This window comes from Leptodactylus fuscus, chromosome 8 (assembly GCF_031893055.1).
Source record: "Leptodactylus fuscus isolate aLepFus1 chromosome 8, aLepFus1.hap2, whole genome shotgun sequence".
NCBI lineage: Eukaryota > Metazoa > Chordata > Amphibia > Anura > Leptodactylidae > Leptodactylus > Leptodactylus fuscus.
Window position 1 is genome coordinate 97,435,361 of NC_134272.1, and position 25,778 is coordinate 97,461,138.

Consider the following 25,778-nt stretch of genomic DNA (forward strand, 5'->3'; position numbering starts at 1 on the left):
CGATCACTGTGCCCCCTGTTACTGCTCCTGTGCTGTACCCCAATCACTGTGCCCCCTGTTACTGCTCCTCTCCCTGATTTCTTGTGTTTTCCTCCCCTCCGGACTCCCCGGTCTCCCCATCAGATCTTTCTCCTTCTCAGTGTGGCCTCCAGACTGTATTATTACGCTTCCATTAGCGGCTGTGCTGCCAGTGACGGGGAGCGGAGACGCTGGTGATTAGCGGTCACTTTGTGCATTTTATGTTGTGTTCATTCACTCTGAGATCTTTCCTGCCGAGTTGTGTCTTTATTGTGCTCTGACATCAGTATTACACCAGTGCCTTGGGGGGGGGGGGGGGGGGGAGCTGTGTAATGTGCACTGCCCAGCTCCCTATTATACATGTCACCCCTGAGAAGGAAAATCATGTCTAGAAGATTCGGATCTGAGCAAGATTCCAGCGCTCTCTGCAGCCAAATATTAGCCCTAGAAATGCAAATTTAGTCATTGATAGGCGAGACGTGATGGAACCTCCTGCCTGTACCTTTAATTCATCCTCACAGATGGTTGGTTAGGAGATTTCTACTCCAAACCCCTTCTCTGCATTTACTGTACTTTATATATAGGGACAGTCTGCTGGTGGATATGCTCAGTGTTCTTGTCATATACAGTGTTATATATAGGACAGTCTGCTGGTGGAGGATATGCTCAGTGTTCTCATCATAAACAGTGTTATATATAGGGACAGTCTGGTGGAGGACATGCTCAGTGTTCTCATCATATACAGTGTTATATATAGGACAGTCTGGTGGAGGATATGCTCAGTGTTCTCATCATATACAGTGTTATATATAGGGACAGTCTGATGGAGGATATGCTCAGTGTTCTTGTCATATACAGTGTTATATATAGGACAGTCTGATGGAGGATATGCTCAGTGTTCTTGTCATATACAGTGTTATATATAGGGACAGTCTGGTGGTGGAGGATATGCTCAGTGTTCTCATCATATACAGTGTTATATATAGGGACAGTCTGATGGAGGATATGCTCAGTGTTCTTGTCATATACAGTGTTCTATATAGGACAGTCTGCTGGTGGATATGCTCAGTGTTCTTGTCATATACAGTGTTATATATAGGACAGACTGGTGGTAGAGGATATGCTCAGTGGTCTCCTCATATACAGTGTTATATAGGAAAGTCTGGTGGAGGATATGCTCAGTGTTCTAATCATATACAGTGTTATAGGGACAGTCTGGTGGTGGAGGATATGCTCAGTGTTCTTGTCATATACAGTGTTATATATAGGGACAGTCTGATGGAGGATATGCTCAGTGTTCTTGTCATATACAGTGTTCTATATAGGACAGTCTGCTGGTGGATATGCTCAGTGTTCTTGTCATATACAGTGTTATATATAGGACAGACTGGTGGTAGAGGATATGCTCAGTGGTCTCCTCATATACAGTGTTATATAGGAAAGTCTGGTGGAGGATATGCTCAGTGTTCTAATCATATACAGTGTTATAGGGACAGTCTGGTGGTGGAGGATATGCTCAGTGTTCTTGTCATATACAGTGTTATATAGGACAGTCTGGTGGAGGATATGCTCAGTGTTCTTGGCATATATGTGGTAAGTTCACACGGAGTAAACGCTAGCTTATTTTGTAGACTAAAATTACACTTGTAAATTTTGCTATCCCATTGACTTCAGTGATATTTTTTACACATGTAAAAATACGCCTGTAAAATGTCATTGAAGTCAATGGGAGTGTTATTTTTACACGTGTATTTCGCAAAAATACATGTGCGTTTACTCAGTGTGAATAGAGTGTTATATATAGAACAGTCTGCTGGTGGAGGATATGCTCAGTGTTCTTGTCATATACAGTGTTATATATAGGACAGTCTGCTGGTGGATATGCTCCGTGTTCTTGTCATATACAGTGTTATATATAGGACAGTCTGGTGGTAGAGGATATGCTCAGTGGTCTCATCATAAACAGTGTTCTATATGGGGACAGTCTGGTGGTGGAGGATATGCTCAGTATTATTGTCATATACAATGTTATATATAGGACAGTCTGGTGGTGGAGGATATGCTCAGTGTTCTCACCATATACAGTGTTATATATAGGGACAGTCTAGTGGTGGAGGATGTGCTCAGTGTTCTTGTCATATACAGTGTTATATATAGGGACAGGCTGGTGGTGGATATGCTCAGTGTCCTTGTCATATACATTGTTATATATAGGGACAGTCTGGTGGTGGAGGATATGCTCAGTATTATTGTCATATACAATGTTATATATAGGACAGTCTGATGGTGGATATGCTCAGTGTTCTTGTCATATACAGTGTTATATATAGGACAGTCTGCTGGTGGATATGCTCAGTGTTCTTGTCATATACAGTGTTATATATAGGACAGTCTGATGGTGGATATGCTCAGTGTTCTTGTCATATACAGTGTTATATATAGGACAGTCTGCTGGTGGAGGATATGCTCAGTGTTCTTGTCATATACAGTGATATATATAGGGACAGTCTGGTGGAGGATATGCTCAGTGTTCTCATCATATGCAGTGTTATATATAGGGACAGTCTGGTGGTGGAGGATATGCTCAGTGTTCTCATCATATACAGTGTTATATATATAGGGACAGTCTGGTGGTGGAGGACATGCTCAGTGTCCTCATCATATTCAGTGTTATATATAGGGACAGTCTGGTGGAGGATATGCTCAGTGTTCTCATCATATACAGTGTTATATATAGGGACAGTCTGGTGGTGGAGGACATGCTCAGTGTCCTCATCATATTCAGTGTTATATATAGGGACAGTCTGGTGGAGGATATGCTCAGTGTTCTCATCATATACAGTGTTATATATAGGGACAGTCTGGTGGTGGTGGACATGCTCAGTGTCCTCATCATATTCAGTGTTATATATAGGGACAGTCTGGTGGTGGAGGATATGCTCAGTGTTCTCATCATATACAGTGTTATATATAGGACAGTCTGCTGGTGGAGGATATGCTCAGTGTTCTTGTCATATACAGTGTTATATATAGGGACAGTCTGATGGAGGATATGCTCAGTGTTCTCATCATATACAGTGTTATATATAGGACAGTCTGGTGGTGGAGGACATGCTCAGTGTTCTTGTCATATACAGTGTTATATATAGGGACAGTCTGATGGAGGATATGCTCAGTGTTCTCGTCATATACAGTGTTATATATAGGGACAGTCTGGTGGTGGAGGACATGCTCAGTGTCCTCATCATATTCAGTGTTATATATAGGGACAGTCTGGTGGTGGAGGACATGCTCAGTGTCCTCATCATATTCAGTGTTATATATAGGGACAGTCGGGTGGTGAAGGATATGCTCAGTGTTCTCATCATATACAGTGTTATATATAGGGACAGTCTGGTGGTGGAGGACATGCTCAGTGTCCTCATCATATTCAGTGTTATATATAGGGACAGTCTGGTGGTGGAGGATATGCTCAGTGTTCTCATCATATACAGTGTTATATATAGGGACAGTCTGGTGGTGGAGGACATGCTCAGTGTCCTCATCATATACAGTGTTATATATAGGGACAGTCTGGTGGAGGATATGCTCAGTGTTCTCATCATATACAGTGTTATATATAGGACAGTCTGGTGGTGGAGGACATGCTCAGTGTTCTTGTCATATACAGTGTTATATATAGGGACAGTCTGGTGGTGGAGGACATGCTCAGTGTCCTCATCATATTCAGTGTTATATATAGGGACAGTCTGGTGGTGGAGGATATGCTCAGTGTTCTCATCATGTACAGTGTTATATATAGGGACAGTCTGGTGGTGGAGGACATGCTCAGTGTCCTCATCATAAACAGTGTTATATATAGGACAGTCTGGTGGTGGAGGACATGCTCAGAGTTCTTGTCATATACAGTGTTATATATAGGGACAGTCTGGTGGTGGAGGACATGCTCAGTGTCCTCATCATAAACAGTGTTATATATAGGACAGTCTGGTGGTGGAGGACATGCTCAGAGTTCTTGTCATATACAGTGTTATATATAGGGACAGTCTGGTGGTGGAGGACATGCTCAGTGTTCTCATCATATACAGTGTTATATATAGGGACAGTCTGGTGGTGGAGGATATGCTCAGTGTCCTCATCATATTCAGTGTTATATATAGGGACAGTCGGGTGGTGAAGGATATGCTCAGTGTTCTCATCATATACAGTGTTATATATAGGGACAGTCTGGTGGTGGAGGACATGCTCAGTGTCCTCATCATATTCAGTGTTATATATAGGGACAGTCTGGTGGTGAAGGATATGCTCAGTGTTCTCATCATATACAGTGTTATATATAGGGACAGTCTGGTGGTGGAGGACATGCTCAGTGTCCTCATCATATACAGTGTTATATATAGGACAGTATGGTGGTGGAGGACATGCTCAGTGTCCTCATCATATTCAGTGTTATATATAGGGACAGTCTGGTGGTGGAGGATATGCTCAGTGTTCTCATCATATACAGTGTTATATATAGGGACAGTCTGGTGGTGGAGGACATGCTCAGTGTCATCATCATATACAGTGTTATATATAGGGACAGTCTGGTGGAGGATATGCTCAGTGTTCTCATCATATACAGTGTTATATATAGGACAGTCTGGTGGTGGAGGACATGCTCAGTGTTCTCATCATATACAGTGTTATATATAGGGACAGTCTGGTGGATATGCTCAGTGTTCTTTTCATATACAGTATTATATATAGGGACAGTCTGGTGGCGGAGGACATGCTCAGTGTTCTTGTCATATACAGTATTATATATATAATACAGTTTGGTGGAGGATATTCTCAGTGCTCTCATCATATACAGTGTTATATATAGGACAGTCTGGTGGTGGAGGACATGCTCAGTGTCCTCATCATATACAGTGTTATATATAGGACAGTCTGGTGGCAGAGGATATGCTCAGTGTTCTCATCATATGCAGTGTATATAGGTGTGCTAAAAAGTTTCCATAGCCCAGTAGATTCTTTTGTTTTTTAACTTTTTTTTTTGAGAGAATATGAAGTTACCACAAACCCTTCTCCTCCTGGTCACGCATCCCGCCCGACTTGTTTCCTGGTATTTTACGCATTTGAAAAAGGGTTGATTTTACCCGAAACGCGTTGTGCTTTTTCCGTACCTGACATCAATAAATATCGACCTAACTCCATCTGTCGATTGGTTTTCGTTCCTCCTACATGACCATTTGAGCGCGGATCCTTGCCTCCTCCTTCTCCACACCTCCTGGTCAGGGGTCGGTGACCCCATTTATTGTCAGACTTCAAGGTTTTCTTTTTTTAAATCTTAATGACAAAAACATCCCAAGTTTAGAACGTCCGTCTGAGTTTGTACCTTGTGATAAATTTGCCTTATTTTCACATTGCTTGCACGTGGTTGACGTTGGTATATGGTATAGTTCAGGAGGTGAACACATTTTGGCATATTTTTTAATGCTGCCTTTAAGGCTCTGCGCACCTTTGCATCATTTATCGTTATTATTATTAAACTGTTTGTATTTGGGTTAAAAAAAAAGTCCAACTGGGTTGAATAAAAAATTTAGCTTTGTTTGGTTTTACCTTGTCCAACTCCTTTAATTCTGCATTGACTCCTGGTGTCTTGGGTGCAGCCCTCACCTGATGGCGAAGATGTATACCGCCTTTAAAGTGTATTTCGGATGGCCAGTAACCATGGATATTCCCACCCTGTTAATATTACCCCTTGACTGATGGTTTTTACTTTGACAAACTCACAGTGTGATCTTACTACGGCACGGTTCTCCTGGATCTTATGAAGCACAGACAGAAACCTTGTGCACTTGAGGTGGAAGACTAGTCCAAAATAGCAAGTTTTGTAATCCAGCAACCAACAAACATGGGGAAACACCCCATGTCATTCAAATCAATTAAAAAATGTCATGGGGTCCCACTTTTTTTTTTACATGTAAAAAGGTAAAACCAGCAGTCACAGGCTAGAGTTATGAAGGTGGGATGATCCATAGTTATTGGCCCATCCCAGCCTAAAAACACCAGCCTACATCTGCCCCTTAAACAGAAAGTTAGGTGGTCCATGTCTGATGGTACCCAGCTCTTCCTGGTACCCCTGATACAGTGGCTACTGGGGTATAATGCTAGCATCTTACTGATGAAATAGTCCGATAACTCCATTACTAAAACAGTTAAAGAAAAAATCCACACAAAATAAAGATGCCTGAAATAAACCCTAACTTCTGAAATCCTCATCAACTAATTTATTAAAATAGTCAAAACAAATGGCCCAGTGTAGTCCACCAAAGCCCATGAGGATACCGGAAACACGCACAAAAACCAGAGGGTTAATAAGAGGGTTTGGGCTAGGTTCACACTAGCGTTTGGATCTCTGTTGTTCAGGTCTACATGGGGACTCAGAAGATGGAGAGCCCGTCCCCTTACCAAGTGGTTACCTGGGGACCTCATAGACTATAATGGGCAGGACTTTTGTCTCCATCGCAGGAGTGAATCCAGCCTTAACTCATTTTTAATACTTGCCAGAAGATGTCTTACTACTTACTCCTGCTTCTGAATGCATCTTGTCAACTTTCCCCTGCTTGTTTTGTCTCTGCTGCATGGAAACCAAAAATAAAATGTTATAGCAGCAGGAAGGGGTTAAACCGTGCCCTGGCCGTAGGCGTTTCCATCTCTACTCTATGACCAATTACGGGGCACAATGTCATGGCGCTGGACGTTCTAACGGCAATGGAGGTTTCTCCCTGATAATTTCGTCCCATATAGTTACATTAGGTGAATGGAGTAAAACTTTGACAATTTTTGCCAAAATTTGTCAAACTTGGATAAAACATTCCTGACACCTAAGCCATGCCAAAAATTGCAAGTGCCAAATTAACTCCAAATGTGAGGAATTATGCTGAAATTCTTTGAGTTCTTTTCTTCACCAAGTCTTTGCATTCTTTTAGCATCCCCACAGATCCTGAGCAGCTAATATGCTAATTAGGGTCTCAGGTGCTGTCAGGTGGGCGGTCTGGAATAAATAGTCTGGAACTGCACCCCTGACATTATAGAGCCTAATTAGCATATTAGCTGTTGGAACGAACTGCTCAGATAGCTCAGGAAAAGTGAAGGCTTGTGAAAAAAAAAATCCAAGTGCACTGGAATAAGTAGAGTAGCCCGAATTATGCAAATATTGGAAGGCGGTGAATGGTCCATTTTAGATGAGTCCAAAACCCTTTCTCCATATCGGCCACACTCGTCTCGCCTGTTAATATTGGCACCAAAGTCAGATCTAGCTCCCAGCAATAGTAAATGGTAGACTGTGGCCGAGGACTCCGCTGCAAGTGAAATTTAGAAGCTATTCTGTAATCTTTCGCTGCTGACGTCAGATTATTAACAGGCCTCATAATACTTGTCTTGTCCAGCTACAAGATGGCGCACACGTCAGGTCATTCCTGCCATTATTAGACTATATTGTAGGGCTTTGGTGATCCCTCCTATCAGATTGCACAAAGAAAGATTATGAATGATAATCTGTTTTCCCTTAGCCCAAACAGCAGCACAACTGGGGGATTCCTGCCCCTATGAGCTGTTAGGACAGGTGGAATTTTTAATTACCTAACAGCTTTTGACCCCTATAAAAGGCCAGAAGACCTGCTCCTCCCTTGTGTTAGTAACAAGTATGATATACAGAGAGCAATTTATGCCAAGAGCTACACACACATACACAAAATCTGTACAACAGTACCTCCTAGGGAGGGAGCCTTGTGCTGCTGTTTGGGCTAAGGGAAAACAGATTATCATTCATAATCTTTCTTTCCCCCTACGCCCAACAGCAGCACAACTGGGGATTTAGCAAGTATTGTTTCCCCTAGGGCGGGTCCTCCTGGCAGGCTGATGCCAAGACGGAGTGCCCAAATGCTGTAGCATCGGCCGTACGCCAGTCCAATCTGTAGTGTTTGGCAAAAGTCAGCTGTGAGCTCCAAGAGGCTGCAGCACATATCTGCTCTAGAGAGAGGAACCGTGTCTGCCCATGATGTCGCCACTGCTCGGGTGGCATGGGCTCGTAAGAAATCTGGAACAGGAAGATTCTGGGCCCGAAGGGAACAGCTGATAGCTTCTCTGATCCATCTCGACAGGGTTTACCTTTGATGCTTTAGCGCCTCTATTGTGGCCAAACACATTGACTAGAAGATTCTCTGATCTTCGGAACGGTGCTGTACGGTCTAGGTAAATACGTAGTGCTCTTACCAGATCCAGTGTGTGTAGCTTCTCCTCCTGCTCCGTAGCAGGAGAGGGAAAGAAGCCCGGTAGGGTGATCACTTGGTTGGTGTTCTGAAGTGTTGGTACCTTTGGCAAAAATCCCGGAACGAACCTTAGCTGTACCCTGTCAGGGAAGAAGGTTATGAAAGGTTCGGAGGCCGCTAGGGCCTGCAATTCGCCAACCCTCTTGGTGGAGGGTATTGCCAGCAGGAAAGTCACCTTAAATGACAGGTACTTCCAGTCCACTTCAGATAAGGGTTCGAAGGGGGGCGCACATAGCCCTTGTAGAACCGCGGCCAGGTCCCACCTTGGGACAGGGGGCCGTACCTGGGGGCGGAGCCTGGCAGCCCCCCTAAGGAACTGTTTGACAAGAGGATCTTGTGATAACCGTGTCTCCAGGAGAGCAGATAGAGCTGACACTTGAACCTTGAGGGTGGCAGGTGCTAGTCCTCTCTCCAGGCCGTTCTGTAAGAACTCTAGGACTGCATCTCTGTCTGGATTGTGGGGGCTGCCTGTACACCAATCTCGGAATATCCGGGCGATCCTTTGGTAGCTCTGATTGGTTGCCTCTGCTCTTGAATGGGCTAAGGTACTTAGCACTCCCTGGGACAATCCTCTGTCTGCGCGTATGGCGCGGTTAACCTCCAGGCAGTGAGGTTGAATTTGTCTAGGCCCAGGCACGGCCGACTGTTCAGTGACACCAGGTTCCTGACTGGTGGAAGCCTCCAGTAGTTCCCCCGACTCATAAGGATAAGGTCGGTGAACCATGCCCTTTTTGGCCAGAACGGCATGATCACTATTGCCGAAGTCTGGTCCTGCCTGAGTTTCGCCAATACCTTTGGGATCATCGGGATGGGAGGGAACATGTATGCCAGTTCGAACCTCCATGGTATTGACAGGGCATCCACAGCCAAAGGGTTGTCTTCCCGGTACAGGGAGCAAAACCTTTCTACTTTGGCATTGTGTTGGGTGGCCATCAGATCCACCTCGGGGAGACCCCACCTCCTGGTCAGGTAGTGGAAGATGTCCTGATTCAAGGACCATTCGCCTGCGGTCGGGCGGCCTCTGCTGAGTTGATCCACTAGGATGTTCAGGCGGCCCTGGATATGTACCACGGCCAGCTGGGAGAGGTTTCGTTCTGCCCAGGAGAAGATCAGGTTGGTGACTTGCAGGAGCGAGGGGGACCTGGTTCCTCCCTGCTTGTTGATATAGTGGACTGTCGTCAGATTGTCTGATCTTACTTTGACCGCTTTCCCTCGTAGAAGTGGTGCAAATGACAGAAGGGCTCGATGAACTGCGGTAAGCTCGCACCAGTTGGATGAGTGCGTCCTCTCCTGCTGATTCCATGTACCTTGAACCGGAGTCTCCCCCAGATGAGCTCCCCAGCCTGTGAGGCAGGCATCTGTAGTCAACAGGGTCCAGGCGGGCTGGACCGAGGACTTCCCATCTCGCAGATGGGTCCACCAGGGCAAGGTTTGCCGGGTGCTGATGGTTAACTGGATTGGCTTCTGTAAACCTGAAGGACTGTGATTCCAGACTCTCAAGATCTCGTTCTGTAGAGGGTGCATATGCCATAGGGCCCAAGGAACTGCATCTAGGGTAGCGGACATCAATCCAAGGACCTTCATAGCCGTCCCGATGGTGACCTTCCGTGTAGAAGACAAATGATGTGCTGCCCGAGCAATTTTCCTTTTGTGAGGAGAGGGTAGAGAGACCGTCATGTTGAGAGAGTCTAGAATAAGTCCCAGGAACTGAACTCATGTTGCTGGCACCATTACTGACTTCTGCCAGTTTACCAACCACCCCAGCTTGTCTAGTAGAGCTACGACGGTCTGCAACTGCATGGTAAGAACCTCCTTTGAATGAGCCTTCAGAAGCCAGTCGTCCAGGTACGGGACTATGAATATGCCTTGAAGGCGCAGGGCGGCAGCGACCGGAGCTATGACCTTTGTGAAGGTGAGGGGGGCGGAGGATATGCCGAACGGGAGGGCTGCGAACTGGAAGTGCGCCTCTTTCCCTTCTATGTATACGGCAATCCTTAGGAACTTTCGGTGCCGGAAAGATGGGTACGTGGAGGTAGGCGTCCTTCAGGTCCAGAGTGATGAAGTGATCTCCAGGGTGCATGAAAGGTAGCACTGACCTGATGCTCTCCATGCAAAACCGCAGCCTGCGGATAAAGCGATTCAGATACCGGAGATCGATGATCATACGCCACTCGCCTGATGACTTGGGGACCAAGAAGACTGGAGAATAGATGCCTGTGCCTTGATCTGCGCGAGGAACCATCTCTAGCGCGGCCTTGTCCACATACTCCTGAATCAATTTCTCCAGATGAAGTTGTTTGGGGCCCTGAAGAGGGCGGGTTCTTACCATCTTCTCTGGTGGCTGGGAAACAAAATTAATTTTATAGCCTTCCTGGATCGTCTGGATGACCCAGGGGTCCCGAATATTCTGGCGCCAGGCATCCACATAGTGGGAAAGACGGCCGCCCACCCCGGGGGCGAAGAGAGGGGAGGTAGGGTGGAAGGATTAGAAGGAGGTGCCCTTACGTTTACGAGAGGAGCCCCGACCTCTACCTCTGCCGGATCGTCGCTGGCCTCTAGTTCCTCTTCTGGAGGTGCCTCTTCCTCGAAAGGAGGGACTCCGACCTTCAAGGGGCTGTGGCAAATTCTTGCCTTTGGAGTCGGCCAGAGATTCCATAATCCGGTCGAACTCCCTCCCGAACAGCCGTCCCAGCTCAAAGGGGAGACCACATAGGCTATTCTTGGAGGTGAGGTCAGCCTTCCAGGGCTTCAGCCACAAGGGCCGGCGAGCAGCAGTAGCCAGTGCCATAGATCTGGCGGCCAGACGGGTCTGAAAATGGGTCGTCTCCGTCAGATGATCCACCAGCAGAGAGATGTCCGACATTGTTGCCAGGAGGTCATCTCGATAAACTCCGGAATCTATGTCCTTGGCAAGTGACGAGAGCTCTGCCCGCAGACCAGTGGCCACCTCGTTCGCAACCATGCCCAGGGAGGCCTGGGCCGAGAAGGCCGAATAGACTTGTCTCAGTGATCCTTCCACCCGACGATCCATCGGATCCTTGAGACTCGACCCGTCCTCTGTCGGGAGGACAGTGCACCTTGACAGCTTCGCCACAGCGACGTCAACCTTCGGCGGAGGACCCCATGCCTTTAGCTGACCCTCAGGGACCGGGAATAAGGTCTTAAATTGCTTGGATGGCGCAAAGGGTTTTTCCGGGTGCCTCCATTCGCTCTCCATCAGGCGAAGCATTTCCGAGGACGGTCTGAAGGTACGAGACCTTCGACTTGGGCCTTCACCACCTTCCCGGTCTCTGATCCTAAGTGTCTTGAACACCCTGGATATCTTCTCTAAGGGGAAGATCTCCTTTTCCTCCTCAGAATCGGAAGATGACTCCACGTCCCTAAGGCGCAGGTTCTCCAGGGGCGGAAGGGACAACTCGCAGTCCAGCCGTGGTCTTTTGGCTGAGGACTCCATCCTTTTCATGGAGTCCTGGACGAAGCCCTTCACCCAGGATACCATCTCCCGCATGGGGGTTGCCTCAGAAGGGGGGGGGGGGCTCTACATCCTGGACAAAAACGAAACTGGGAGTCGTCAGGCAGTGGGACTTTGTAGGTAGCGCATGAAAGATGTTTCCTCTTTGCCACGGCCTTCCTCCAAGGAGGAACAGTAGAGGAGGAAGAAGACATTCTGAGAAGGAACAAAGAGAGAGAATACTAACAACCTTTGCCCTCCCATAGTGGGAACCGCTACCACCCCTTCCCCCTGGCCACCTCCCCCAAACCTGAATCAACGGAGCTGCTTTCTAGGACAAATTGACCAAGGAGCTTCTCTAGTTGAGGTGCCAGTAACCGGAGCAACAGACACTGAAAGATGGTTTTGGAGGGGATATATAGGCCAGGGGGCGGGACTAAAAAAGGGCACGCCCCTTCCTTCTTTGGGGCAATCTTTTTTGGGGGCAAAGGCAAAAACTCACAGAGGGGGGGCCCCCTCAATACTGACAGGATCCCCAGAAACTGGAGGCCCCCCCCCTCAGGAACCCCGGCATCCGCTCGTCTCCAGGGGGTTTTGTTCGCCCGCCGCGCGAACCGCATACCGCACATGCGCGGCGGACGAGTAGGGCAGCTGACCTGGGGAACCAAAAAACGGTTCCCAGGAGAAAGGGTCCTAGCCGCGCAGGGAAGCCTGGCTCCGGCGCGGCAGCACTCCAGGCGCACGCATGAGCCGGCGGGGGAGGAAGCAGCAGAGGCTCAGAAGAGCAAAAAGAAAGGAAAAATATAGCAAAGTCTTCCGCTTGTCAGGTAAGAAGGAGGGGGGAGAGACCCCTAGCAGACCCCTATGAGAGGTCAGAACCCCTTCTCCCCCTACCACCTGTCCTGTCCCACAGGACAGAAAAAAACACAAGGGAGGAGCATGTCTTCCGGCCTCTTATAGGGGTCAAAAGCTGTTAGGTAATTAAAAATTCCACCTGTCCTAACAGCTCATTAGGGGCAGGAATACCCCAGTTGTGCTGCTGTTGGGCGTAGGGGGAAAAGTATCCTAGATGGATTTAAAAAAAAAAATGGAGTAGTCGGAGACTTGTCGGCTTGCATTACACCAGAAAATGGATTTTAATAAGATAAGATAATCCTTTACTAGTCCCACCATGGGGACAGTCCTTGTGTTACAGCAGATATTACAGTGATATATTACAGAGGAGACACATAAGATAAGATAATCCTTTACTAGCCCCACCTTGGGGATACTCAGTGTTTTACAGCAGATATTACAGTGATATATTACAGGGGAGACACATAAGATAAGATAATCCTTTACTAGCCCCACCTTGGGGATACTCAGTGTGTTACAGCAGATATTACAGTGATATATTACAGGGGAGACACATAAGATAAGATAATCCTTTACTAGCCCCACCTTGGGGATACTCAGTGTGTTACAGCAGATATTACAGTGATATATTACAGGGGAGACACATAAGATAAGATAATCCTTTACTAGTCCCACCATGGGGACAGTCCTTGTGTTACAGCAGATATTACAGTGATATATTACAGAGGAGACACATAAGATAAGATAATCCTTTACTAGCCCCACCTTGGGGATACTCAGTGTTTTACAGCAGATATTACAGTGATATATTACAGGGGAGACACATAAGATAAGATAATCCTTTACTAGCCCCACCTTGGGGATACTCAGTGTGTTACAGCAGATATTACAGTGATATATTACAGGGGAGACACATAAGATAAGATAATCCTTTACTAGCCCCACCTTGGGGATACTCAGTGTGTTACAGCAGATATTACAGTGATATATTACAGGGGAGACACATAAGATAAGATAATCCTTTACTAGCCCCACCTTGGGGATACTCAGTGTGTTACAGCAGATATTACAGTGATATATTACAGGGGAGACACATAAGATAAGATAATCCTTTACTAGCCCCACCTTGGGGATACTCAGTGTGTTACAGCAGATATTACAGTGATATATTACAGGGGAGACACATAAGATAAGATAATCCTTTACTAGCCCCACTTTGGGGATACTCAGTGTGTTACAGCAGATATTACAGTGATATATTACAGGGGAGACACATAAGATAAGATAATCCTTTACTAGCCCCACTTTGGGGATACTCAGTGTGTTACAGCAGATATTACAGTGATATATTACAGGGGAGACACATAAGATAAGATAATCCTTTACTAGCCCCACCTTGGGGATACTCAGTGTGTTACAGCAGATATTACAGTGATATATTACAGGGGAGACACATAAGATAAGATAATCCTTTACTAGCCCCACCTTGGGGATACTCAGTGTGTTACAGCAGATATTACAGTGATATATTACAGGGGAGACACATAAGATAAGATAATCCTTTACTAGCCCCACCTTGGGGATACTCAGTGTGTTACAGCAGATATTACAGTGATATATTACAGGGGAGACACATAAGATAAGATAATCCTTTACTAGCCCCACCTTGGGGATACTCAGTGTGTTACAGCAGATATTACAGTGATATATTACAGGGGAGACACATAAGATAAGATAATCCTTTACTAGCCCCACCTTGGGGATACTCAGTGTGTTACAGCAGATATTACAGTGATATATTACAGGGGAGACACATAAGATAAGATAATCCTTTACTAGCCCCACTTTGGGGATACTCAGTGTGTTACAGCAGATATTACAGTGATATATTACAGGGGAGACACATAAGATAAGATAATCCTTTACTAGCCCCACCTTGGGGATACTCAGTGTGTTACAGCAGATATTACAGTGATATATTACAGGGGAGACACATAAGATAAGATAATCCTTTACTAGCCCCACTTTGGGGATACTCAGCGTGTTACAGCAGATATTACAGTGATATATTACAGGGGAGACACATAAGATAAGATAATCCTTTACTAGTCCCACCTTGGGGATACTCAGCGTGTTACAGCAGATATTACAGTGATATATTACAGGGGAGACACATAAGATAAGATAATCCTTTACTAGCCCCACCTTGGGGATACTCATCGTGTTACAGCAGATATTACAGTGATATATTACAGGGGAGACACATAAGATAAGATAATCCTTTACTAGCCCCACCTTGGGGATACTCAGTGTGTTACAGCAGATATTACAGTGATATATTACAGGGGAGACACATAAGATAAGATAATCCTTTACTAGCCCCACCTTGGGGATACTCAGTGTGTTACAGCAGATATTACAGTGATATATTACAGGGGAGACACATAAGATAAGATAATCCTTTACTAGCCCCACCTTGGGGATACTCAGTGTGTTACAGCAGATATTACAGTGATATATTACAGGGGAGACACATAAGATAAGATAATCCTTTACTAGTCCCACCTTGGGGATACTCAGCGTGTTACAGCAGATATTACAGTGATATATTACAGGGGAGACACATAAGATAAGATAATCCTTTACTAGTCCCACCTTGGGGATACTCAGCGTGTTACAGCAGATATTACAGTGATATATTACAGGGGAGACACATAAGATAAGATAATCCTTTACTAGCCCCACCTTGGGGATACTCAGCGTGTTACAGCAGATATTACAGTGATATATTACAGGGGAGACACATAAGATAAGATAATCCTTTACTAGCCCCACCTTGGGGATACTCAGCGTGTTACAGCAGATATTACAGTGATATATTACAGGGGAGACACATAAGATAAGATAATCCTTTACTAGCCCCACCTTGGGGATACTCAGCGTGTTACAGCAGATATTACAGTGATATATTACAGGGGAGACACATAAGATAAGATAATCCTTTACTAGCCCCACCTTGGGGATACTCAGCGTGTTACAGCAGATATTACAGTGATATATTACAGGGGAGACACATAAGATAAGATAATCCTTTACTAGCCCCACCTTGGGGATACTCAGTGTGTTACAGCAGATATTACAGTGATATATTACAGGGGAGACACATAAGATAAGATAATCCTTTACTAGCCCCACCTTGGGGATACTCAGTGTGTTACAGCAGATATTACAGTGATATATTACAGGGGAGACACATAAGATAAGATAATCCTTTACTAGCCCCACCTTGGGGATACTCAGTGTGTTACAGCAGATATTACAGTGATATATTACAGGGGAGACACATAAGATAAGATAATCCTTTACTAGCCCCACCTTGGGGATACTCAGTGTGTTACAGCAGATATTACAGTGATATATTACAGGGGAGACACATAAGATAAGATAATCCTTTACTAGCCCCACCTTGGGGATACTCAGCGTGTTACAGCAGATATTACAGTGATATATTACAGGGGAGACACATAAGATAAGATAATCCTTTACTAGCCCCACCTTGGGGATACTCAGCGTGTTACAGCAGATATTACAGTGATATATTACAGGGGAGACACATAAGATAAGATAATCCTTTACTAGTCCCACCTTGGGGATACTCAGCGTGTTACAGCAGATATTACAGTGATATATTACAGGGGAGACACATAAGATAAGATAATCCTTTACTAGTCCCACCTTGGGGATACTCAGCGTGTTACAGCAGATATTACAGTGATATATTACAGGGGAGACACATAAGATAAGATAATCCTTTACTAGTCCCACCTTGGGGATACTCAGCGTGTTACAGCAGATATTACAGTGATATATTACAGGGGAGACACATAAGATAAGATAATCCTTTACTAGCCCCACCTTGGGGATACTCAGCGTGTTACAGCAGATATTACAGTGATATATTACAGGGGAGACACATAAGATAAGATAATCCTTTACTAGTCCCACCTTGGGGATACTCAGCGTGTTACAGCAGATATTACAGTGATATATTACAGGGGAGACACATAAGATAAGATAATCCTTTACTAGCCCCACCTTGGGGATACTCAGCGTGTTACAGCAGATATTACAGTGATATATTACAGGGGAGACACATAAGATAAGATAATCCTTTACTAGCCCCACCTTGGGGATACTCAGCGTGTTACAGCAGATATTACAGTGATATATTACAGGGGAGACACATAAGATAAGATAATCCTTTACTAGCCCCACCTTGGGGATACTCAGCGTGTTACAGCAGATATTACAGTGATATATTACAGGGGAGACACATAAGATAAGATAATCCTTTACTAGCCCCACCTTGGGGATACTCAGCGTGTTACAGCAGATATTACAGTGATATATTACAGGGGAGACACATAAGATAAGATAATCCTTTACTAGCCCCACCTTGGGGATACTCAGCGTGTTACAGCAGATATTACAGTGATATATTACAGGGGAGACACATAAGATAAGATAATCCTTTACTAGCCCCACCTTGGGGATACTCAGCGTGTTACAGCAGATATTACAGTGATATATTACAGGGGAGACACATAAGATAAGATAATCCTTTACTAGTCCCACCTTGGGGATACTCAGCGTGTTACAGCAGATATTACAGTGATATATTACAGGGGAGACACATAAGATAAGATAATCCTTTACTAACCCCACCTTGGGGATACTCAGCGTGTTACAGCAGATATTACAGTGATATATTACAGGGGAGACACATAAGATAAGATAATCCTTTACTAGCCCCACCTTGGGGATACTCAGTGTGTTACAGCAGATATTACAGGGGAGACACATAAGATAAGATAATCCTTTACTAGCCCCACCTTGGGGATACTCAGTGTGTTACAGCAGATATTACAGTGATATATTACAGGGGAGACACATAAGATAAGATAATCCTTTACTAGCCCCACTTTGGGGATACTCAGTGTGTTACAGCAGATATTACAGTGATATATTACAGGGGAGACACATAAGATAAGATAATCCTTTACTAGCCCCACCTTGGGGATACTCTGTGTTACAGCAGATATTACAGTGATATATTACAGGGGAGACACATAAGATAAGATAATCCTTTACTAGCCCCACCTTGGGGATACTCAGTGTGTTACAGCAGATATTACAGTGATATATTACAGGGGAGACACATAAGATAAGATAATCCTTTACTAGTCCCACCTTGGGGATACTCAGTGTGTTACAGCAGATATTACAGTGATATATTACAGGGGAGACACATAAGATAAGATAATCCTTTACTAGCCCCACCTTGGGGATACTCATCGTGTTACAGCAGATATTACAGTGATATATTACAGAGGAGACACATAAGATAAGATAATCCTTTACTAGCCCCACCTTGGGGATACTCAGTGTGTTACAGCAGATATTACAGTGATATATTACAGGGGAGACACATAAGATAAGATAATCCTTTACTAGTCCCACCTTGGGGATACTCAGTGTGTTACAGCAGATATTACAGTGATATATTACAGGGGAGACACATAAGATAAGATAATCCTTTACTAGTCCCACCTTGGGGATACTCAGTGTGTTACAGCAGATATTACAGGGGAGACACATAAGATAAGATAAGATAATCCTTTACTAGTCCCACCTTGGGGATACTCAGTGTGTTACAGCAGATATTACAGTGATATATTACAGGGGAGACACATAAGATAAGATAATCCTTTACTAGCCCCACCTTGGGGATACTCAGCGTGTTACAGCAGATATTACAGTGATATATTACAGGGGAGACACATAAGATAAGATAATCCTTTACTAGTCCCACCTTGGGGATACTCAGTGTGTTACAGCAGATATTACAGTGATATATTACAGGGGAGACACATAAGATAAGATAATCCTTTACTAGCCCCACCTTGGGGATACTCAGTGTGTTACAGCAGATATTACAGTGATATATTACAGGGGAGACACATAAGATAAGATAATCCTTTACTAGCCCCACCTTGGGGATACTCAGTGTGTTACAGCAGATATTACAGTGATATATTACAGGGGAGACACATAAGATAAGATAATCCTTTACTAGCCCCACCTTGGGGATACTCAGCGTGTTACAGCAGATATTACAGTGATATATTACAGGGGAGACACATAAGATAAGATAATCCTTTACTAGTCCCACCTTGGGGATACTCAGTGTGTTACAGCAGATATTACAGTGATATATTACAGGGGAGACACATAAGATAAGATAATCCTTTACTAGTCCCACCTTGGGGATACTCAGTGTGTTACAGCAGATATTACAGTGATATATTACAGGGGAGACACATAAGATAAGATAATCCTTTACTAGTCCCACCTTGGGGATACTCAGTGTGTTACAGCAGATATTACAGTGATATATTACAGGGGAGACACATAAGATAAGATAATCCTTTACTAGCCCCACCTTGGGGATACTCAGTGTGTTACAGCAGATATTACAGTGATATATTACAGGGGAGACACATAAGATAAGATAATCCTTTACTAGCCCCACCTTGGGGATACTCAGTGTGTTACAGCAGATATTACAGTGATATATTACAGGGGAGACACATAAGATAAGATAATCCTTTACTAGCCCCACCTTGGGGATACTCAGCGTGTTACAGCAGATATTACAGTGATATATTACAGGGGAGACACATAAGATAAGATAATCCTTTACTAGTCCCACCTTGGGGATACTCAGTGTGTTACAGCAGATATTACAGTGATATATTACAGGGGAGACACATAAGATAAGATAATCCTTTACTAGTCCCACCTTGGGGATACTCAGTGTGTTACAGCAGATATTACAGTGATATATTACAGGGGAGACACATAAGATAAGATAATCCTTTACTAGTCCCACCTTGGGGATACTCAGTGTGTTACAGCAGATATTACAGTGATATATTACAGGGGAGACACATAAGATAAGATAATCCTTTACTAGCCCCACCTTGGGGATACTCAGTGTGTTACAGCAGATATTACAGTGATATATTACAGGGGAGACACATAAGATAAGATAATCCTTTACTAGCCCCACCTTGGGGATACTCAGTGTGTTACAGCAGATATTACAGTGATATATTACAGGGGAGACACATAAGATAAGATAATCCTTTACTAGCCCCACCTTGGGGATACTCAGCGTGTTACAGCAGATATTACAGTGATATATTACAGGGGAGACACATAAGATAAGATAATCCTTTACTAGTCCCACCTTGGGGATACTCAGCGTGTTACAGCAGATATTACAGTGATATATTACAGGGGAGACACATAAGATAAGATAATCCTTTACTAGTCCCACCTTGGGGATACTCAGTGTGTTACAGCAGATATTACAGTGATATATTACAGGGGAGACACATAAGATAAGATAATCCTTTACTAGTCCCACCTTGGGGATACTCAGTGTGTTACAGCAGATATTACAGTGATATATTACAGGGGAGACACATAAGATAAGATAATCCTTTACTAGCCCCACCTTGGGGATACTCAGTGTGTTACAGCAGATATTACAGTGATATATTACAGGGGAGACACATAAGATAAGATAATCCTTTACTAGCCCCACCTTGGGGATACTCAGTGTGTTACAGCAGATATTACAGTGATATATTACAGGGGAGACACATAAGATAAGATAATCCTTTACTAGTCCCACCTTGGGGATACTCAGTGTGTTACAGCAGATATTACAGTGATATATTACAGGGGAGACACATAAGATAAGATAAGATAATCCTTTACTAGTCCCACCTTGGGGATACTCAGTGTGTTACAGCAGATATTACAGTGATATATTACAGGGGAGACACATAAGATAAGATAATCCTTTACTAGCCCCACCTTGGGGATACTCAGTGTGTTACAGCAGATATTACAGTGATATATTACAGGGGAGACACATAAGATAAGATAATCCTTTACTAGCCCCACCTTGGGGATACTCAGTGTGTTACAGCAGATATTACAGTGATATATTACAGGGGAGACACATAAGATAAGATAATCCTTTACTAGCCCCACCTTGGGGATACTCAGCGTGTTACAGCAGATATTACAGTGATATATTACAGCAGGAGACACATAAGATAAGATAATCCTTTACTAGTCCCACCTTGGGGATACTCAGTGTGTTACAGCAGATATTACAGTGATATATTACAGGGGAGACACATAAGATAAGATAATCCTTTACTAGCCCCACCTTGGGGATACTCAGTGTGTTACAGCAGATATTACAGTGATATATTACAGAGGAGACACATAAGATAAGATAATCCTTTACTAGCCCCACCTTGGGGATACTCAGCGTGTTACAGCAGATATTACAGTGATATATTACAGCAGGAGACATAAGCTGAGAGCAGATAGAAGATCCCAGGAGTCAGAGCAGCTGCAGGAGACTCAGGACCATTTAGTTCTGTGTGCGGAGTGTCTCCATTCGGTCTGATGTAGATTATACAGCCTGACCGCGGGTGGGATCTCCGATAGCTCCTTCTCACACTTGGGGTAAAGCAGTCGGTCACTGACAGGACTGTCCAGTACTATCACGGGGTGGAAGTTGTTCTCCAGCATGGAGCTCACCACTGACGGTGTCCTTCTGTCACCCCCCCCCCATGTCACCCCCCACCTGTACTGGGTTCAGGGGACTCCCCAGGACAGAGCCGGCCCTTCTAACCAGCCTGACAAGTCCCTGGCTGGTATACAGCTCCCCCAGCAGGCCACACCAAAGACAATGGAAAAGGCCCTAAGAATTGGCCCCTGGACCCCCGGCCCTCAGCCTCCTGAGCAGGTAGAATCCGCTGTGGCCCTTACTGTGCAGCACGTCCAGGTGATCGGCCCCTTCCAGCTTATTATTGGGGAACACACCCAGGTCCCTCTATTGTGGAAAATGTATTAATGGGTTGCAAAAAAGTTGAAAATTATGGTACACGCCTTATTTATGCCAAAATAGCGACATGGCAAGCAGGAGGGGTTAAGTAGTAGCAGGGGATGTGGATAGGAACTTTTTGACAAGTTAATTCTAGAGATTTAAAGGGATTATCCAGTTTGTAATATTGATGGCCTATCCACCATATGATATGTGAACAATACCGGGATCCGCCATCACCGCTGCAGGATCTCAAAGATCTAATATGGATGACCTAGCCGAAAAATTGTCCATTGATATTACAAACTAAATGATCCCTTTAAAATGGCAGAAATTGAGTGTAAATCTCCATTTGTAATCGGCTTTATTTTCTAGGGTATCCATTGTATTGAGGGGGGACATTGCGGCAGATCCACTGAAGCTTAGACGTAGACTAGATGGGCCAAATTTATCAGAAGTTGATGTTGGTAATAAATTTGGAAAACCTTTAGGCCCTTCTTTTTTATCTGTGTGCCAGGATTGTCTGTATTTTTTGCACAATTTGAAGGTTTTCAAGACACACCCCTTTGTCAGTGTCTAAGTGGCTCAGTAAAGCAAACTGGACTCTTCTCTTCACATTTTTTGGGTGGAAACCCAGCGGATCCTATTCTAGTCTGTAGGGTCCCCGGTATCTACAGGTAACTGCCTAAAGACGACCTTTCCTGTCCTCTGTTTTATAGAACGCTGACCACGCGCTGAATTCATTGCACTGTTTGTTTCCCGTTATGTGCCCCGGGGTTGGAGATATTGATGCCGTTATAATGGCACCCATCTCTGCTCACTGTCACAAGTGCGTTCCGGACAGTCTGGCTGAGCTGTGAGGAACGCTCCCCCCCCCCCCCCCATGACTGTACTCATCCATAGCCCTGTACCATAGACTAGTATTGTCAGGATCGCCCTCCTGACAGCGGGCAGAGATGGGTGCCGAAAATAATAGAAAAGCCGAAAGAGCGCTGAATTGCACTGTCGACTTTCTAGCGGTATATAAAACCACATGTTGTAGTATAATACTTCAGCACACCAAAATTCAATGTTTGAAAAATGAAGATTTTGGAATAAAGTTTTTCATACATTGAATGTCGGTTTTGCTGAAGTAATTATAGTACAATTTGTGAGGGGACTCCCCAAATACGTTTTGGTACCCATTCATGGGAATAATTTGTTCCCTTGTGCGGAGAGCATATCTGAGCCTGAGGACATGAAAGATCTTCTTTGAGCAGATTGGATTTTTGTTTTTCGGGTCCTCAAGCGCACTTGAAGAATGGAAACCCCAAGGCGGGTGTGTCCCTGCCGTAACTGTGGCAAATAGCATTTTCAGCAGAATTTGTAAATGGGCTGCATTGTGTATGGGCAGGAGGAGTATGGGGGTGTCTGGGGATGTCGGAGGGGCTGATGTTGGGATCTCAGAGCTCTGGATCTGTCTCTTCTCTTCTAGGCTTCGCTCTGCAGATTCAGTGTTACCAGTGCGAGGAGTTCCAGAAGGATGACTGTTCTTCTCCAGAGTTCATTGTGAACTGCACCGTTAATGTTCAAGACACGTGTCAGAAGGAGGTGATGGAGAAGAGTGACGGTGAGTGTCGTATAACCTGAGGACAATGCTCCTTCCTCTTCATTCAAATGTGAGATGATTTATTGACCAGATCGAGGAGGGCAGGCACTGTGGGATTTGAGGAAGTGGTTTTTCAACCTACTACTATGTTGGATTCTTCTCAACACTCTTCTGTGACTGTTCGTCTGCTCTCCTACTTACCACTGACTAGTCATTCCTCATCTCTCCTCTACCTCCTGTCACTTTCCTGTCGCTCTGCCTCACGTCATACTCCCCATCCCTCTACATCTTGTCCCTGCCTCCTGCCGCTCTTTGGTTTCTCCACCTTCTGTCTCTCCCCATCTCTCTGGTCACTCGTCTGTCTCTCCCCATCTCTCTGGACACTCGTCTGTCTCTCCCCATCTCTCTGGTCACTCGTCTGTCTCTCCCCATCTCTCTGGTCACTCGTCTGTCTCTCCCCATCTCTCTGGTCACTCGTCTGTCTCTCCCCATCTCTCTGGTCACTCGTCTGTCTCTCCCCATCTCTCTGGTCACTCGTCTGTCTCTCCCCATCTCTCTGGTCACTCGTCTGTCTCTCCCCATCTCTCTGGTCACTCGTCTGTCTCTCCCAATCTCTCCGGTCACTCGTCTGTCTCTCCCAATCTCTCCGGTCACTCGTCTGTCTCTCCCCATCTCTCTGGTCACTCGGTCACTCGTCTGTCTCTCCCCATCTTTCCGGTCACTCGTCTGTCTCTCCCCATCTCTCTGGTCACTCGTCTGTCTCTCCCCATCTCTCTGGTCACTCGTCTGTCTCTCCCCATCTCTCTGGTCACTCGTCTGTCTCTCCCAATCTCTCCGGTCACTCGTCTGTCTCTCCCCATCTCTCTGGTCACTCGGTCACTCGTCTGTCTCTCCCAATCTCTCCGGTCACTCGTCTGTCTCTCCCCATCTTTCCGGTCACTCGTCTGTCTCTCCCCATCCTTCCGGTCACTCGTCTGTCTCTCCCCATCTCTCCGGTCACTCGTCTGTCTCTCCCCATCTCTCCGGTCACTCGTCTGTCTCTCCCCATCTCTCCGGTCACTCGTCTGTCTCTCCCCATCTCTCCGGTCACTCGTCTGTCTCTCCCCATCTCTCCGGTCACTCGTCTGTCTCTCCCCATCTCTCCGCCTCCTGTCATGGCTCTGTTTCTCTTCCTCTTTGTCAAGGTACGAGCACACGACCGACCGTGTCCATATAGCTGGTCGGTGGTCCATATGCCGCCCTCGTGTCCACAGCCCAATTCACTTTTCTCAGTTTGACTCAGCTGTGAAACAGAAAGTGATAGGACCTGTCCTGAGTTTTGCCTGAGGCTCACTGTCTCTTGTGCAGACCCATGATAATACGCGGCTATAGGGATCGCATAACTGAAGCCGTGTGAGCCAGTCACTAGCTGGTATATATGAATATGAAGACACTAAATGCAGGGAGTGCAAATTAAATTCTGGATGGAGGGATTGGGTTCTGGGCAATAGAATAGAAAGGATAGGAAATATAAGGGAATGTATAGTAGTGTGATCCGTTTGTGTGATAAGTCGGCATGACTAAAGTTTTTAGGGCACGTTTTAAGCTGGGTGTTAGTCTGACTGTCTGGGGTAGAGCAATCCAGAGCACTGATGCATCTCCTGAAAAGTCTTGAAGATGGGAGTGGGATGTTTAGGTAATAGAGGATGCAAGTCTAATGTCATTGGCAGAACAGAGTGGGCAGGTGGGGCGGTAGCCAATGACAAGGGCAGAGATGTAGGGAAGTCAGTGCTAGAGAGTGATTTATAGGTTGCGGTAATAAGTTTATATTGTATTCTGGGGTGTATCGGCAACCATTGCGGTGACTGGCACAAGGAGGAAGCATCCGTGTACTGAGATGACCAAAAGGGGAGTCCGGTGGCCGCAGGAAGACTATTAGGTAAGAAGAAGACCAATGACAGTAGTCAAGATGGAGAATGAATCTGAGGAACAATGAGGGGGCTTGATATTTGATAGGAAGTAAAGGGCGGATTCTGCAGTTGTTTTTGAGGTTAAGGTGATGTGGGGTGAAGGAGAGGTTTGAGTCGAATACAACCCTGAGAGAGCGGGCATGCCGCCTCCGACAGAAATGGAGATATTTGGGTTAGGTCAGTTAGTACATTTAGCTATTGAAAGAGATGACATGATGTTCTAGACAGCAGAGTGACAGTCTGATGGTGTTCTGACATAGAGGTATATCGCCAGATCTGCTGATAGGGTGTCCATTAGGGGCTGTGTAAAGGGAGAAAAGGGTGTAGGACCGAGCCCCGAGGGAGGTGTCCATGAGGCTGACAGTGTCAAAAACTTATGAAAGATCCAGAAGAATAAAATGTAGTCGTCAGAAGATCATTGGAATCTTTTGTAACTGGCATTTCTGGATAGTGTAGCGCACGAAAACCTGTTAGGGGTCCAGAAAAGATTGGGCCAGAATAGTATTTCAGAGATGAAGGGTTAATGGCACAAGACGGGTCAAGGCAGGATCTCTCCAGCAGAGGGTTATGGCATCATGTGCAAGGGAGGAGGGAAAAGTTCCAGAAGAAAGAAAGGTGAAATATT

The 25,778-nt window shown here is 45.2% G+C and overlaps 1 protein-coding gene across 1 annotated transcript in view; it reads left to right on the forward strand.

Moving 5' to 3' along the window:
• The window catches only part of LYPD1 (LY6/PLAUR domain containing 1), a 56,017-nt gene that overhangs the window by 10,438 nt on the left and 19,801 nt on the right, over positions 1-25,778 (forward strand). The window contains exon 2 of the mRNA XM_075285922.1: positions 23,091-23,225. Within this exon, the coding sequence (XP_075142023.1) occupies positions 23,091-23,225 (135 nt within the window). The remainder of the gene's footprint in view (positions 1-23,090; positions 23,226-25,778) is intronic.